Here is an 18,416-nt window from a genome sequence, read left to right as displayed (position 1 = left end):
GTGGTGATCGCAACTGACCCAGACGGAGATCTTGGGCGCGGGCTGGACTTCCTGCCCCTGGGGAGCCCCCCAGTGCCTCAGCATGGGCAGAAGGAGCCCCTCCTGACCCACCTCGTGCCTTCAATCTTCTTTCTTCAAGTCCCTGAAGTCTGATCTTTCTCCTGTCCTTCAGGGTCCTTCCAGAGAAGCCTCTACAGATCACACAGTCCTCAGGGATGTGGGAAGAGGGAAGGCAGAGGATACAGACCTCATGGGGGTCTGACTTGGCCTTCTTCCTGGAGCACTCCGGGCATTTATCAAATAATGCTGGCATTATGGACAATAAAAGAGTGCAGGAACCTAAGAAGAAAGTCACTAAAGTACTTTAAAAGCACCAAAAATCGAATTTAGTGTAAAAACACCAACAAAACCCCTGAAAAGGGAGAGCTCAATGCTCCAGGGTCCTGCTTGTAGGAGCCGGAAAAAAGAACTGAAACTAAGTTGGACCTGCTATGCATTCTGGGATACTGGGAGAAGGTTCTGGAAGGTTCCTTAAAGGCACAGTATCCTATTTAAGCCACATAATGGCAGCCTATGGGGCTTGTCTGTCCAGGTTCTTCTCTCTATCATTCCTGAGGGAGTTTGCTGTTAAAGCAATGGAAATCTGTACAGGCTTTTGCTGTTTTGTGGATTTTATGGTGGAATTTCTAGTTGAAGTACTGGACAGTGTAGCCTTTTTGGCTGCATTATCTGTCTTTAAAATTTCTCTTAAGTGTCTATGCATTTCTGCATTTTTTGACACTGTAAGAGATTATTTTTGATTGCTCCGGGGTCCACGCACATGGGCGGGACTATTCACTAGATTATGACTATACACAGAGATCCCCTACTACAGAACAGGAGTGAGCCTGCGGTGGCAGCCATACTGGAAACATGCCTACCAATAAAGGAACTTCCTGAGGACCCTGAAAAGTAGGTGGCGATGGGTGGGTGAGCGTGCTCACCACACTGCTAATATTCCCTTGTGCCGGGTGACAAGGGAGGATGCCGGGTCGGCGCAGAAGCGTGGGCCGCGCAGCAACGCTGTTCCCTTTGACTGCAGAAGGGCAAGCAGTTACTGGGTGGGAGGCCCAGATGCTGGCTCTCACGTGGGAGTACTCTGCGGCCATGAAGGAGTAGTCCCATGGCCCCCTGAATGCCCCACAGGAGCATAATTCAATGAGAGGAGAAAGAGGTGAGACTGCGGCTAGGGCACCCTCTGGCTTTGTAGAGGGCCAAACCCTTAATGGCTTGGCCCGCAGCGGCGAGGAGCATAGGTTGAGTCCATACATAGCGGAGCCTAGGTGCCCCGATGCCAAAAGCCAGGAGGGAGTACGAGCAGACACACATGACTCAAGGGACCTTACAAAATTCGCCCCCAGGCTGCAGGAGGGCAAGCAGCTATGGGGCAGGGCAGCAGGTCAGAACCTACTCGGTGGGGACCTGGGGCTGAAGCCTGCCCCAGACAGCCGGCATCTGAGAAGTTTTTAACCAACTGAGAGCTGGGGTATCCACCCAAAGCATTGGCCCTACATAGTGGGCCGCATTGGACACCACGTTGGCCGTCTGGTGCGATCTGGGTGTGAGGCCTGTGAGACCTACCTTGGGGTCCTCGATCACCCGGGGCACGTTTACGGACCAAGAAGTCAACATGGCACTAACTACCAGTTGGAGAAGTCGCAGGGAGTGGCAACGCCTATTGAAGGTGGTTCCTGAGCGCAATTCAGACAACAGTAACAGACTGAAGTACATGGTGAAACCCAAAGGACACGTACCACCGAAACAAACGAGATGGATAAGTATGCAGACTCTAGGCCTCACCAAGAGGAGGCAACCCTGCCCACAGGTCCAGCCGCCCCAGGGGAACCCTCCCTGGGAGAGATTATGGCGGAGATACAAAGCCTTCAATCCTCCCTGGAACCCAAAATAGACTCGGTCACCTTCGAAGTGGGGATCCTTAGCGACGTCAGAAAAGGTACAAACAGCAGAAACCAACATCCGAGAGCTCCCTAGAGAGCAAGTGTGCAAACTAACTAAGCAACAAGAGGATTTGGAGGCACAAATCAAAGACCAGGAAGGGGGGTCCAGGCGCAATAATATACGCGTATTATGGGTGCCTGAAGGAGCGGAAGCCCAAAGTGTTGACCTATTTGTGGAAGACCTGATCACAAATCACTTGAGATCCAACCGTCTATCAAAGTTCTTTTTTGGTCGAAAGGGCACACAGGGCTCCGATCTCGCTGCCGAGATCAGGGGCCCCATCACATGCCATCGTAGTCTGCAAGTTCAACTTCCGTGACTGCGATGTCATCCTGCAGGCAGCCCAGGCACAAGGAGACCTTAAATATGAAAATTCCACAATTAGCTTTTTCCCTGATTTTACATACCGGGTTCAGAAACAGAGCTTTGAGGAAGTCAAGAAAGCCCTTAGAGAAAAGGACTTAAAATACATGATGCTATTCCCTGCCAAGCTAAAATTTCTTGTGGAAGGGAAATTCTCGTTCTTCCGCTCCGCAGCAGAGGCCTAGTACTTGCTGGATGGATGGCGCACGCAGGAGTCTCTGCACCCAAAGGGTCAGAAGAGACCACATCCTCGTAGAAAGAGTGACGAAGACTCCTCGGGTTATGACAATAACCAGCAGAACCTGAAACAGTCCCAGTCTCCCTCATAGCTCCAGCATGGGCAACTAATGCCACCAGAAACCTTGGGACTCGCTACCAGAATACCCGGCAGGGAGATCGATAAACATAGGGGGACGAGCGGTGAGATGCACATGGGAGTTGGGTAATGCCCCTATCCCTTTGCCTAGGGCCAGCGGAGCAGCACATGGGACTGAATGGTGCGAAATGACTATCATGATCATTCCTCAAACCGTTGACCACTAGGCCATAGGCAAAGGAACAAGAACGTAATTGATCCCGGCGGGGCGCTTCCCTCCAGGTACAGTGGGGTGTTTGAAGATCGAGCAAGAGCACAGGGAATAAGTACTCGCGCAGCCAACACCCTGACATGGGAGGTGGGTGCAGGTAAGGGTGACAGGCGCTCAGCAAACTGGGGTTGTGAGTAGTTTGAGTCCCACCTTAGTTTCATCTGCCACACCAAGAAGGTGGCGGCTACTTGCTACGGCATCATCCGAGGTCTAAGACCTATCCTGAAATTTTTCGACGCGCCCACCAGGCAGCTAGTGGTTCAGGCGTCAGTGTTATCCCGGCTGGATTAAGCTAGTTCGCTTTTGGTGGGGATCAATCAAGCGGAAGTCATCCGGCTGCAGCGACTTCAAAATGTTGCAGCCAGAGTGGTGACTGGTCTGCAGAGGCAGTGCTCTGTATCAAACACGCTGCGCTCTCTTCACTGGCTTCCGGTGAACCAGAGGATAAAATTCAAAGTACTATGCCTTGCCTTTAAAATCCTCAAGGGTTCTTCTCCTCAAATACTTGAGAATCTGCTGGTGCCATATGTACCCTCGCGAACCCTTAGATCCTTGGGCCAAAATCTGGCAGTTGTTCTGCGCTTTAGGCTGAGCAGAGCCGGTGGCCGCTCTTTCCGGGTGCTGGCGGCGAATATGTGGAACTTTCTCCCCCCCTATATTCGGGCCCTTGATGATCTCTTGCTGTTCAGGCGCGCCATCAAGACTTTTCTATTCGCTTAGCCTGTATTATTTTACTCTGTTGTTTCATTTTTCTGGCCTATTGACTGAGTTGTGTTTTGTGTACCTTGCAAAGCGCCGGGACGCCCCTTTGCTGGGGCAGCTGAGCGCGGTATAAGTGCAGATAACATAACATAACATAACAGTGCAGGGTTGGGAGAATAAAGGAACGCATTCACTTCTTAGGATTTATCACACATGTTGTACAAGACAATCCTTCAGGACAGGGTATGCGTTGGAGGGAGGGGGGGGATTTATGTCCAGTAACCAGACACTCTGAGCCAAACTGGGTACAACACACACCACATTAGGTGATTGTTGGACTTGGCCCTTTTTGCAGGGTCATCCCTGAACTTTTGCCTTCCTCCTAGCCTTTTTTCTGACATGGTGTTGGTGGCTTTAGGACTCTGGGCACTTTAGCACTGCTGTCCAGTATAAAGTGAGAATGCTCTCTGTGTTAAACATGGTAAGATTGGTCTACACCGGATTGGTGTATTTAATTTACCGGTCAGTCCCTTGTAAAGCAGTATCTCAGATATCCAGGGCCAGTAAATTAAATGCTACTGGTGGGCTTGAAGCGCTGATTGCGCCACCCACCAAAGTAGCCTTTCAAAGCTCTCTCAGGGCTCTGCCATTGCAGGGCCTGTGCATGCAGTGTTACTGCTGCCATGACATGACACCTAAAGTGTGTGTCACATCTGTGACCCCCCCTTTTGATTTGATGTGGATTTGCAGAGCGCGAATTGCTGCCCTGAGGCGTCCAAGCGCTTGCAGTAACAAGGACCTACTGGGGGAACAGATGGGAAAGAGGGTAGATCTTAAAAAGGTGAGTTAAAAAGGAAGGTTTTAAGCTGTTTGCGAAACGTGGTGAGATTGGAATTGGCTCTGAGGTGCAGTGTAAGGGCATTCCAGGTTCTGGAGGCGTTGTGGGCAAAGGTCCTGCCGCCGGATCTGGATCTTTTTATTCTAGGAGCCACTGCTAGAAAGGTCTGGCTGGAGCGAAGACTTCTGTTGGGCGTGTAGTGAGTGAGTAGGTCGCGGGTGATAATTGGACCATTGTCCCAGAAGGCTTGATGGGCAATACACATTGCCTTAAAAAGAATTCTTTGTCGGACCGGTAGCCAGTGGAGGCTAACCAGTCCGGCCCTCACTGACTGTCTGCGAGGGATTTCCAGCAGTAAGCGGGCTGCGCAGTCAGTCACCCCTAAGGGCAGGGTGCATTGTAGGTAAAAGGTAGGACTTGTATCTTAAGTGTGTGAAATGTCCTGGCAGTGACATACAGCCATTTTGGTTTCTCGCTGCTATGAGGCTACCCTCTCATAGGAATGAATTGGGGATTCCCTGATAAGTGTTTCAGTGGTAATTCTGGATATGAGAAGAGCAGCATGGTCAAGTTTAGTATAGTTGGAATAGTAATAATAAATGCTGTGCAATGGTGTGCGCAGATTTATTATCACTATATTATAAAAAATCCACTTTTAAAAGTTGGCAGTGCTGTGTTCTATGTCTGCCTGCCTGATGTGTATTGCATGTCTGGCTCTGGAGTGACAGGGGCTGGTGAGGCGTATGGCTCCAGGGAGAGTCCGCGCTAGGCTGAATATGAGATCTGCATTAGGAGTAGTGGGAGTAGTAGTCCCCTGACCCTGAATAGCTCTGTGCCTGCCTAGGTGAATGCTGGCTCAGCCCCCCCCCCCTGTGGTGTGCCTGAGGACCGAGCCCAATCTGACAAAGGAGGGTGGATGCCTGGTAAACAGAAAGCTTCAACACCCCCCAGAACCAGTTGAGGCTGGTTCCCCAAGCCCTATGCCAGGGCAGAACAAAATGAAAATGAGAATAAGTACTGGGGCTGTGACCCCATGAAAGTGTGCTTCCTTGTACGGCTTTAGGGGTGCTTGTTGGGCCGCCGGAGGAACCACCACGAGGGACTGCCTCCCTGCTGGAGGGCTCTGTGAGCTGGCCTGCCTGGGCCCAGCCTCTGCCCTGAAGACTTTGGGGCTCATTATGAGGGGAGCGCTCAGGACTGTGATCTGCTGAGGATGTTCCCCCAGGAGAGCGCACTCAGAGCAAAGAGGGCACTGCCCAGGACGAGAGGAGCGTGAGGGCTCCGCAGCAATGGGCTGCCAAAGCGTCCAAAGGAAATCCCTGCGTGGGGATTCCCCCACCCTACATCAGGAGGGAGAGGGAGCACCACGCATGCTGTGCTTTCCGTGGTGAAGTGGGAGCCTACCCCATATTTTAGTGCTCTCCAGAACATAGCGAAGCCGCCGCCAGCAGCAACCTGGACCAGCAGAGGAAAGCCGGAAGTCAGGCAAGTCTGTGCCTGCCTGTGATCGGGGTTCTCGTGAGGAAAGGGGGAGCCCCGCGTGCTGCCTACACTGCCTGTTCCTGAAGAGAGGAGATCTGCTTCTCCATTTGCAGGAACCCCAAGGGATCATGAGGATCAAGGGGCCCACTTATGAAGTTAGCACTGCCGCTCGTGAGCGATCCTGAAGTCAGGCCAAGCCAGCCTGACTAGGGGTGGAGCTCCCCCCCCACCCTCATGAAAGAGGAAGTAGAGAGCCCTGTGATTTGCCGCCAGAGAATTAGACCATTGTCCCAAGCAGGACGGTGTCTTGCGGGTTCAGCCAGCTGCCTGGGAAAGGAAGAGAGCTTCAGGAGCTCCCCTTGGTCCGCGTCACGCCTTACCTGCAACCATCGACCCCCACGGAGGAGACCAGAACCCCGGTGAGTGGGGCCTGCAGGGGAGCACTAGCGAACGGAGCCCCGGGACGGAGGGGCTCCCCATGGGCTTTAAATGGCGCCCAAGGGTTGTGTGCCTGATTGCTGCACAGTGAGGAGTCCTATTGAAAGGGACCCGTAAGAAGCACGGTTGATGCCTAAATTGGTGCCGATGTTTTTCCCACAAGCGGAGCCCCAGTGGGAGGGCCTCCCCCAGGCACTCTGTAGGTGCTAATTTTGCACACAGCTGCACTGGGAGAAAGCGGCAGCTGCAACATGGGAGCAATTGTGATTTTTATGGTAAGTAAGGGGTGAGATGCGTGTGTGTGTGTGTGTTTTGCACAAACGGTTTACACACTGCCTCTGGGATAAGCCTGATCTCGTGCCAAGCTACCAAGGAGCTGAGCAGGATTTATCTTCAGCGTGTAACTAGAGTGGTGGTTTCTGCCTGGCTTTGGCGCATGCCCTAGCCAACCAGAAATCCCATTTCTAACAGTGATGGAAACACAAACAAAACCCTCTTAAAACCATATCCTGGATTGTGGTCAAAGATAAAGTGCATATTGATACTTCAAAGTGGGACAGGTGAGCAACTCCACACCAATTATGCATTGCACAACAGGAACCGCAGGTAACGCCGGTGGGCCGGCAGGATGGGAATATGAAAATAAGCGTCCTGCAAGTCCAACGCTACCATCCAGTCTCCCGGGTCCAGGGCAGCTAGAACCTGAGCTAGTGTCAGCATCTTGAACTTCTCCTGCCGGAGGAAGCCGTTGACGTTCCGCAGGTCCAAGATAGGGCGTAGGCCCCCTTTGCCCTTTTTGGGTACCAGAAAGTAGTGGGAGTAACAACCACACCTACTTCTGGCCCAGGAACGCGCTCGATGGCCCCCTTGGCCAAGAGGGACGTAACTTCCTCTCTGAGAAGTGACAAGTGATCCCCTGACACATGGTGGTATTGCGGTGGCATGGCTGGAGGGGTCGCCTCGAAGGGGAGGGAGTAGCCCCTTCGGACGATTTGCAGCACCCACATGTCCGATGTAACAGTGCGCCAGTGGAGGTGGTGATGGCGAACCCTGGCTCCCACTGGCGTCACATGGGCCTGAAAGCTCGGACTAGGAAGGTTATGAGGCTGATGCTGCAGGGGCAGGTGTGGACTGGCCGCGCCGTCCCCGACCGACGCCACGGCGGTTTCCACGGCCACCACCGCGCTGGATGTTAGACTGCGGCGCGTGGCTGGCAGCACGTGTGGGGGCGCCCCTTCCTTGGCCACGAAAGGGGTGAAAGGCACCCGTTTGCTGGCGCGGGGGGCCGAGAGGCCCAAGGACCTGGCCGTAGCCCTGGAGTCCTTAAAGCGCTCAAGCGCATGGTCTGCCTTGTCGCCCTAAGAGGCTACGGCCATCAAACGGCATGTCGATAAGAGTATTTTGGACATCAGCCGAGAAGTTGGCAGACCTCAACCAGGTGTGGCGACGAATCGTCACCGTCGTTGTCATCGCTCTGCCCAGTGAGTCCGTGGTATCCAGCCCACACCGGATGGAGTACCATGGCGCATCTTAACCCTCCGCAAGGGCTTGGGCGAGTTTAGTCCGGAACTCCTCCGGACATTGTGGCAGCACGTCCGCAACCGTGTCCCACAGAGTGGGTGTAGCGGCCCAAGCGGCATGCGGTGTTGACTGACCGCAATCCCAAACTTAAGCATGAGAATACTTTCTTTCCGTACAGCTCATACCTCTTGGATTCACGATCGGGGGAGCCGTCGGGAACGCGGTCTAGGAGTTAGAGGCCTGGATGACCAGGCCCTCGGGGGTCGGGTGGGTGGACAGGAAAGCAGGGTCGCCCGGAGCCGGGCGGTGGCGTCTGGCCACGTTCCTATCTACAGGCTGTCCTGTAGCGGGCCTGGACCAGGTGCCCAAAAGAAATTCGGACAAGGCCTCATTAAACGGCATCAGAGGCTCGGCCGAGCTTGCCTGCGGTTTAAGGACCTCAGTGAGGAGGTTAGTCCTCACGGCCGTGACGGGGAGCGCAAGATGTAAGGCCTTGGCCGCCCGCGTCAACACCACACTATAAGCAGCGCCCTCCTCCATAGCCACGGTGGGAGGAGATACAAAACCAGTATCTGGCGAGGTATCCAGACCACTGGCTTCCCCTAGCTCTCCTGACCAGTCCTGGTAAGACTGACACTCTCGTGCCAGAGAGTCTTCAGAACCCTCCCAGTCCTCCTCACCACCCACCTCCTGATACTCAGGACCAAAGGATGGGGCTGGGTCATAGAAGTAGAAATCTCCCATCGACGTCTGATACGGCGCAGGTACGGCGCCGGACCCGAATCTAGGGAGGGACCGGGGACGGTGCTGCCCCAAGTCGGCGCCGGGGGCGACACCCTAGGGGCCGGCACGGTCGTGAGGTCGACCGGCGAGGACCCGGATCCGGAACCGAAGTCACCGGCCGCGTCGGGACTGAAGCACCCGACGGCGTCGGGGCCGAAGCGCCCGACCCGCTGGGACTCCCAGTCGGGGGCGCAGAGCCCGAAGGCGCCGCGGAGCCCGACGGAGGAGTGAGCGACCTCATGGCCGAGAGGAAGGCCTCGATCTTCTCCGGCGTCGCGTGCTGCCCAGGGACCGTCGGGTATGGAGTCTCTTCGACTTCTTGTGCTTACCTGAGTAGCCTGAAGACCATGGACGACTCCCGGAGCCATGATGGCTCCGACCCCGCGACCGGTGCCTCGACCTCCTCGCGGACCGGGACCTCGAGCGGGGCGGGCCGACTGCTGGAGCTCGAGTCGCTTGCGGGAGCGCTCCCGCCTAGCTTTCGACGTCAGGGTTCGACAGTCGGAACAGGTCTTGTCGTCATGGTGGAGGCCTAGGCAATGAACTATTTGAAAAGCAGGGGACCCCTACACTAATAGGTTTGCCATATGTAGGGAAACAACACTCTTGAAAAAAATACTTATAGCAAACATTAAATTAATAAGTGCCAAATGTCTCAAACATAAAGGTGAATAAGACAATTGAAAAAGAATTATACGACCTTGCATATATTGTTATAAATGTAGCAACACATTTTATAGTGATATACAAAAACTTTTTATTAGATATAGATAATTATATTACTTATTCTTTTTCCATTAGATATATTCATTTTTGATTCAGAAAATAAATTCAGTGCAAATAGATTATAAACAATTTACATGAATACAAAAAGGACACAAGACAAACATACTACAAAAAAATCAATCACACTGGATCGGTCAATATTCTATAGTAGTAGGCAAAAGCGGTTGGTTTTGACTACGCGCGTTTGGGCATTCTGCCTTCATCAGGTGCAAAAGCGGTTGGTTTTGACTACGCGCGTTTGGGCATTCTGCCTTCATCAGGTGACCGTCATTCGCATATAGACTCAACAGGACAAAAACTAGAAAAAAATACAAAAATATATATATATACATATTAAAAATGGGGTCGCATAATGACAATATTGCATAACCAATATACATATATAGACTAGAGAGAATAGGTCACTATTTACAAAAAACATATTTACATATTATAATACACTATTTACAAATAGGCAGCTCATATGATTTAATACTTTTTGTCTATTCACTTGAGGTAGTTTAATAGACAGATTATGTCTAGTATACATACGTCTATTATCCTGATGTTCTACATGACATAAATATATCTCAGTATACAGGCCAACAGGGTGTAGTTGTAACATGTATAGACTCAAGACATAATATGGGACATCTTCATGAATAGCCAACATTTCTCATCAGACCATTATCCACAACTAGGGCATGAAAGCCAAAGACCACTGGTGTCGAATCAAACAGAATACTAGATAGAGGAGACTAACCACTATAGTTGATTATATCTGATATATGGACCTAATTGGAGCTGACTGCATATTAAAGCTAATAGATGTGGATTACCATACTCTAAATATACTTACACAGTTATTATATCGGATGGATTCGAATTTAGCGATTGACTCTTCTATGGAGACCTCATCTGGCTTTTACTTCTATTGATAATATTAGTCAAACAGAACGATGATCCTAGATATGATGAAAATAGATAAATACTAATTCAGTATATGTAAATGACCTCTGTGGAGACATACAACCGTTTTCTCATAATCCTCCTTGTGGAGTGCTCACATATATTTATTGGGGTGAATTATACACCAAAATAAATATGTAAATGATGGATATAAGTTCATTATGCATAATTCCTGTCTTTTAATGTTGTACTGCAGTATGATGTTTTAATGTACACAAAATCTTATATAAATATTTACCGCTTTCTAGATCGATGGTGTTCAGGGTATGAGAGGCTCCAATCACAAATCAGGGTATTCAGTTGGATGCGATCGAAAACGATACTCAAAAATCGATAGTTCAAATATGTCTACATGGAAAAGAGGGTCATAGGTATATGCCGGTCTATTCATTAACATCAAATAGGCAGTGATACAGTATAAAGTACTAAAGGTTCTCGCTTTAGTAATTTACCTCAATGTGGGTGAGAGGATGTCAAGGTGAGATCGCAGTCCAAAACGGGGGAATGGCCGGCACGTTTAACAATAAAGCACGACAGCTTTCTACCAGGGTTTAAAAAGCAAACATACTTGTTAAAGAGGAATTGCAGCTGCTAAGTTGTTTAAGGCTCAAAAAGAATCATACAAAATGTACAGTACCTTAAAAAGGCAAAAAGATCCCTGTTGTACGTATAATTCGCAAAATGGAACCACGCAGTGTAGACAATGTTTGAAAATCCTATAAGGACAGGACATGAGATAAGGGTAAGGAAGGGGATAGTATCGGCTATCATATCTTAGATGGTAATGTCTCGAGTTACGCCGCCTTGCCATAGAGAGCCTTACCCTTGTTTAAACTTGTATCGTCATAAGCCAGACCTCCCGGTGGTATGCTGAAGTAGCAGGAAATGAAATAGCTCTGTCCCGATATATATACCTGTGACGAACCCGCCAGGTGGATACATAATTGTTTACACCTGACTGGATCCGGGCGTATTCCAGATGACGTCATCCATCTGCGGTAATAGTGCATGGGGATGGAAAGCGGACTAATCAAAACAGCGACCGATGTTAGGGCATAAGGATAAAAAACGGACTCCCCGAGTTGGTTCCAAAATGGAATAGGTAATAACCTATTCCATAGATATATCCTGATATGTATTTAACCCGCATTCGTATTTAATAGATGTAACGTCTTATGTCTTATTAGGTGTATTGAATGAAATTACATTGGCAAAAGGTATTTAAGATTTATGTCAATAATAACGGAAAGGACATCCAACTATAACAGTTGCCAAGGTCAGATAACCTTAAAATGAATTAATATGCATATTTGATCATAATAGCCATGTCGATATTGGTCTCTGTCAGTATAGGTTCTGTAAGTAAGTTATATAGAGAGTACTAGATGGAAAAAAAAAAATTACCTCCAATATTTTAGGACAGAATATAATCATTATAGAGTAAGAAAAAGATGATATCATTATCATGACTACAGATTTCGGTGATAGAGTTCCCATCAGTAGCAGCACCTCATAATTCATAAGATCGCTTGCTCCCATGGAATATCCAGATTGAGGCCCCTGGTAGCAGTATCAAGAGAAAAGATCCAGAAGACCTCAAGTTTTTTGCGAATCTTGTCAGGACACAGGCCGTCTCGTGCCTCAATTCGTTCCAAAATTATCCAAAATTATGGTCAACTGTAAATCTAAAAACATCGTATATTTACTCATATGCCCTTGCAACATGGGTTATGTTGGTGAGTCTTCCAGGTCTCTTTACACCAGGCTAACAGAACATAAATCTGCAATAAGGACACACAAGATGAATGCACCTATGGTAGGCCATTTTGTGGAGTGTAACCACAAACCGGAAGATATCCGATGGATAATTTTGGAACGAATTGAGGCACGAGACGGCCTGTGTCCTGACAAGATTCGCAAAAAACTTGAGGTCTTCTGGATCTTTTCTCTTGATACTGCTACCAGGGGCCTCAATCTGGATATTCCATGGGAGCAAGCGATCTTATGAATTATGAGGTGCTGCTACTGATGGGAACTCTATCACCGAAATCTGTAGTCATGATAATGATATCATCTTTTTCTTACTCTATAATGATTATATTCTGTCCTAAAATATTGGAGGTAATTTTTTTTTTCCATCTAGTACTCTCTATATAACTTACTTACAGAACCTATACTGACAGAGACCAATATCGACATGGCTATTATGATCAAATATGCATATTAATTCATTTTAAGGTTATCTGACCTTGGCAACTGTTATAGTTGGATGTCCTTTCCGTTATTATTGACATAAATCTTAAATACCTTTTGCCAATGTAATTTCATTCAATACACCTAATAAGACATAAGACGTTACATCTATTAAATACGAATGCGGGTTAAATACATATCAGGATATATCTATGGAATAGGTTATTACCTATTCCATTTTGGAACCAACTCGGGGAGTCCGTTTTTTATCCTTATGCCCTAACATCGGTCGCTGTTTTGATTAGTCCGCTTTCCATCCCCATGCAGTATTACCGCAGATGGATGACGTCATCTGGAATACGCCCGGATCCAGTCAGGTGTAAACAATTATGTATCCACCTGGCGGGTTCGTCACAGGTATATATATCGGGACAGAGCTATTTCATTTCCTGCTACTTCAGCATACCACCGGGAGGTCTGGCTTATGACGATACAAGTTTAAACAAGGGTAAGGCTCTCTATGGCAAGGCGGCGTAACTCGAGACATTACCATCTAAGATATGATAGCCGATACTATCCCCTTCCTTACCCGTATCTCATGTCCTGTCCTTATAGGATTTTCAAACATTGTCTACACTGCGTGGTTCCATTTTGCGAATTATACGTACAACAGGGATCTTTTTGCCTTTTTAAGGTACTGTACATTTTTGATTATTCTTTTTGAGCCTTAAACAACTTAGCAGCTGCAATTCCTCTTTAACAAGTATGTTTGCTTTTTAAACCCCGGTAGAAAGCTGTCGTGCTTTATTCTTAAACGTGCCGGCCATTCCCCCGTTTTGGACTGCGATCTCACCTTGACATCCTCTCACCCACATTGAGGTAAATTACTAAAGCGAGAACCTTTAGTACTTTATACTGTATCACTGCCTATTTGATGTTAATGAATAGACCGGCATATACCTGTGACCCTCTTTTCCATGTAGACATATTTGAACTATCGATTTTTGAGTATCGTTTTCGATCGCATCCAACTGAATACCCTGATTTGTGATTGGAGCCTCTCATACCCTGAACACCATCGATCTAGAAAGCGGTAAATATTTATATAAGATTTTGTGTACATTAAAACATCATACTGCAGTACAACATTAAAAGACAGGAATTATCCATAATGAACTTATATCCATCATTTACATATTTATTTTGGTGTGTAATTCACCCCAATTAATATATGTGAGCACTCCACAAGGAGGATTATGAGAAAACGGTTGTATGTCTCCACAGAGGTCATTTACATATACTGAATTAGTATTTATCAATTTTCATCATATCTAGGATCATCGTTATGTTTGACTAATATTATCAATAGAAGTAAAAGCCAGATGAGGTCTCCATAGTCAATCGCTAAATTCGAATCCATCCGATATAATAACTGTGTAAGTATATTTAGAGTATGGTAATCCACATCTATTAGCTTTAATATGCAGAGTCAGCTCCAATTAGGTCCATGCATCAGATATAATCAACTATAGTGGTTAGTCTCCTCTATCTAGTATTCTGTTTGATTCGACACTAGTGGTCTTTGGCTTTCATGCCCTAGTTGTGGATAATGGTCTGATGAGAAATGTTGGCTATTCATGAAGATGTCCCATATTATGTCTTGAGTCTATACATGTTACAACTACACCCTGTTGGCCTGTATACTGAGATATATTTATGTCATGTAGAACATCAGGATAATAGACGTATGTATACTAGACATAATCTGTCTATTAAACTATCTCAAGTAAATAGACAAAAAGTAATAAATCATATGAGCTGCCTATTTGTAAATATTGTATTATAATATGTAAATATGTTTTTTGTAAATAGTGACCTATTCTCTCTAGTCTATATATGTATATTGGTTATGCAATATTGTCATTATGCGACCCCATTTTTAATATGTATATATATATATTTTTGTATTTTTTCTAGTTTTTGTCCTGTTGAGTCTATATGCGAATGACGGTCACCTGATGAAGGCAGAATGCCGAAACGCGCGTAGTCAAAACCAACCGCTTTTGCCTACTACTATAGAATATTGACCGATCCAGTGTGATTTTTTTGTAGTATATGTTTATGTCTTGTGTCCTTTTTGTATTCATGTAAATTGTTTATAATCTATTTGCACTGAATTTATTATCTGGTACAAAAATGAATATATCTAATGGAAAAAGAATAAGTAATATAATTATCTATATCTGATAAAAAGTTTTTGTATATCACTATAAAATGTGTTGCTACATTTATAACAATATATGCAAGGTCGTATAATTCTTTTTCAATTGTCTTATTCACCTTTATGTTTGAGAGATTTGGCACTTATTAATTTAATGCTTGCTATAAGTATTTTTTTCAAGGGCCTAGGCAATGAAGACACCGGCGATGGGGGTCGGTAACCGACATCAGTCGGTCGCAGTCGGCGCAGGGTTTGAACCCGGGCATCCCTACCGGCACCGTCGGAGTCGAATAGACTTCGAAGCAGATCAAAAATTATCGAAAAAGTTTAGTCAAAAATTGACTAAGGGTACCACTTTTTCCGGATGGGCGCTTGCTGGCGCGGAAAAAAGAAGAACTGACGTCAGCGCGCGAGGGCGGCGTCTAAGTACTCTGGCGACGTCATCCCGGCGTCCACGACGGACGCGGAGCCGCAGACGACGCCTAACGACACGCAAGGGTACTGCTACGCAAAAATTTCCGGATCCAGTCTGACGCCTGGGGATATTCTAAGGTAAGGAATCTAATACTAACCTGTTTCTTTCAGATTCATAACGTCATATGGACTCCAGCTGGGGACAACCTCATAACTGCAATAATGTATATCTCTGATAAATGCTCAATTCGATATGAAGAAAAAAAAATCCACTAAAGTGCTTAAGTCCAGGGATGATGTACGTTTTGTGAACACACATCCTCCAGCTGGAGGCAATTAAATTTAAAAAACATGACTTTCTACCTGAACAAAAACCATAAATCTTACACTCCGAAAACATAAAAACAATACAAACGTATATGCATGCCTCATTAAAAATGGATTTTAAAATACAAATAGGAAAATATCACAAAGAGCTTAGTTTGGGAAAGCAACCTTAGTCATTAAGGAGCAAACAGTTGAGTGCAGTCATTGCTGAAAACTGCATTACGTTAAATGAACATGAGCACTGATCACAGGAAAAAAATAAAAACATTTACATTTCCTTACCTGCCCCTGTTTATGAGGAGAGAGGTGGACGGGGTCTTGCCTCATCAGCCGGCCAGTTGGGCTCTCTCTGAAGGATGGTAGAACCTTGGAAACTGCTGGGAGATGGCAAGTTGGTTCTGAAATAAAACACAAATGCTTGTGAGCAGTGGAATTGCACCAAAGGCTAAATAAGTTAAACAGTTAAAATAATTATAAAATGAAAAACTGACAACCACCATTTGTAATGAAAACAAAAAAGCTGGCAGAATATTTCCCACAAAGGGGCTTTATGGCTTGTGAGTGGGTAGTGGGGATGATCAAAGCTCTCCACGAAAAAGGACCAGTATACCTGAACCACCGCCAAGCATTCCACGTGCCCTCCAGACAACTGTTCCGCACAACTCGCCCTTGCCTCCGTCCCCAGGACCCACAAGTCTAGAACCAGAGGAAGTTACTTCTCCCACCTCGCTGCCAAGACCTGGAACATCGTGCACCTCCACCTCAGGAAATCTGCATCGATGAACAAATTCAAGAAGGACCCGGCTTTTCTAATGATCCTACCCCCAGAGGGATCAGCAGGGCCACCCACCCAAGTACCTTGAGATCCTCACAGGTGAGTCGCCATGCTCTATAAGCCCCTGATTGATCAGAGAGACAAATATCTAGTCCAAATTGGTAGTGGCACAAACTAATTCACACCCGGCTGTTGCTTTGTCAAGTATTTTAAAGGAACTTGGTAAGCTGTATCCAATTCCTGGTCTAAAATTCGAAGTTATTTAATCAATTTTTTATATTTCTCACTGAGTAGCTCATATACAAAACAGAAACATTAAAATAATATTGTATCTAGTAACAAACATTACAAAAGTTCCCTCTGGACACAAAAAGGAAAATCAGACTGCCCTAAGTCAAACTAAGAGGATATGGAAAAATCTATGGTGGGAAAAGGAACATACCACAGAAGGAGTTGTTTAAACAATGAGGGCTTTTAGTTGGGCACATTAACTTCCCACTTCTAAAAAGTGTGATGTAGCTTTCAATAGTGCTAGAAGAACTGCCCCTACTATGGCATTCTGTTATGATGTACTTCATGTAAGTACTAGGCAGGACACCCTAACCTTTTCTAAAGTGCAAATTTGGTTTAGGCTATAGGTTATGAACCACAAATAGGTGGACAGTGTTTACACTTGATATTCAATTACTAATTCTTCTGGCTCAAAAGCGTAAAACATCTGAAAATGGGCAGTCATGGCTATCAACGCACACAACAAATGCCATAAATTGTGCCATCCACCACCTTGTTCTCTTGATAACTTTTTTGTGTCTTGTTTGCAGAACAGGGATTTGAGAAAGTTGGTTGGCACAAGTTAGTGTGTGTTGGTAACTATTCTCAACTGGTGAATTAAAAAAAGCTATATTTTACACGTTTGAGACAGAACCATAACTTGAATTGGGTATTGTTCCAGTGACATTGTTTTTTTAAATTGCCATGAGCTAAGTCCCAATCTGTGTTCTACCCACCCCCTCAAACACACGCGTTGTCTGGCTGTGCTTTTTTTTCTAAACATTGGCTGATTGAAGCTCGAGAGTTACTCACAAAAGTCCATCCATTTTGGTATCTAAAATGGCTGCTTGTGAACTCCTCTTGACTTGTGCACTGTTTTCTGTGGGTTTTTTTGTGTGTTTGTTTTGAGATTTCAATGCCTCTGAGTAACCTTGAACCCTTCCCTAGAGTCACTGTTAGAAATAGGGTCTCTAGTTGGCAGGTTGTTACTAAAGTAGGGATCCTTCTGCCTAGTCAGGATAAGGGAGTTACACTTCTAAAATTACCCCTGCTAAACCCATTGGTAGCTTGGCATGAGCAATCAGGCTAAGGAAGTGTGTAAAGCATAAGTACATAACCAGCAGTAATACAGTGAAAACACTACAAAAGTACACCACACCAGTTCAGAAAAATATCCAATATTTATCTGGGTAAAACAAGACCAAATTGATAAAAATCTGAAAGTTATTTAAAATACTCAAAGCAAAAATGGACTTTAATAACAGTTCCTTGAAGTCGATAGCTCTGTCCGGGGCTATCTGACCGTGGAGTTGCAGGCCAGCTGCGGTGTCGGGAAGACCCGCATAACAGTACCTTTAGAAATGCAGGGCGTCTGGGACCTCACAGTGAGCTCCGAAGAGCTGACGTTGGCAGGCGTAAGTATTATTCATACAAGACAATCCCTACAGAATCCAAACAGAAAAGGAGCCCATTCCCACAGCCACTGACTCAGTTCATAACCCGGGTACTGGAACAGATGAGAAGCATGTTTGTACCACAGGTAGCAAAGTCTGTCAAAAGATGTTTTTGACAACACTGCAATACAGTATAGACTAGAATATGGCTTTACCTAACAGCTCCCAATCAGCTACGGTCAGAGTAAAATGCAGTCCCTCAACGGACTACTATTCTAGTCCTATCACTATTACATTGGCTTTCTATAGAACAGTCGTTTTTAAATGTTTTGTACTCCATTTAATTTTATATTCTCATCAACCCAAATTCTCAGCC

At 46.3% G+C, this 18,416-nt stretch overlaps 1 protein-coding gene across 3 annotated transcripts in view; it reads right to left on the bottom strand.

The window, feature by feature from the left end:
* The window catches only part of SIPA1L1 (signal induced proliferation associated 1 like 1), a 681,304-nt gene that overhangs the window by 147,452 nt on the left and 515,436 nt on the right, over nucleotides 1–18,416 (bottom strand). For all 3 annotated transcript variants that reach the window (XM_078659472.1, XM_078659473.1, XM_078659474.1), the window contains one exon: nucleotides 15,884–15,999. In XM_078659472.1, the coding sequence (XP_078515598.1) occupies nucleotides 15,884–15,999 (116 nt within the window). The remainder of the gene's footprint in view (nucleotides 1–15,883; nucleotides 16,000–18,416) is intronic.

The sequence above is a fragment of the Lissotriton helveticus genome, chromosome 9, assembly GCF_964261635.1.
Source record: "Lissotriton helveticus chromosome 9, aLisHel1.1, whole genome shotgun sequence".
NCBI classification, from domain to species: Eukaryota; Metazoa; Chordata; class Amphibia; order Caudata; family Salamandridae; genus Lissotriton; species Lissotriton helveticus.
Note: the sequence above shows the minus strand (reverse complement) of the source record. Positions and strands in the feature narration are given on the sequence as shown.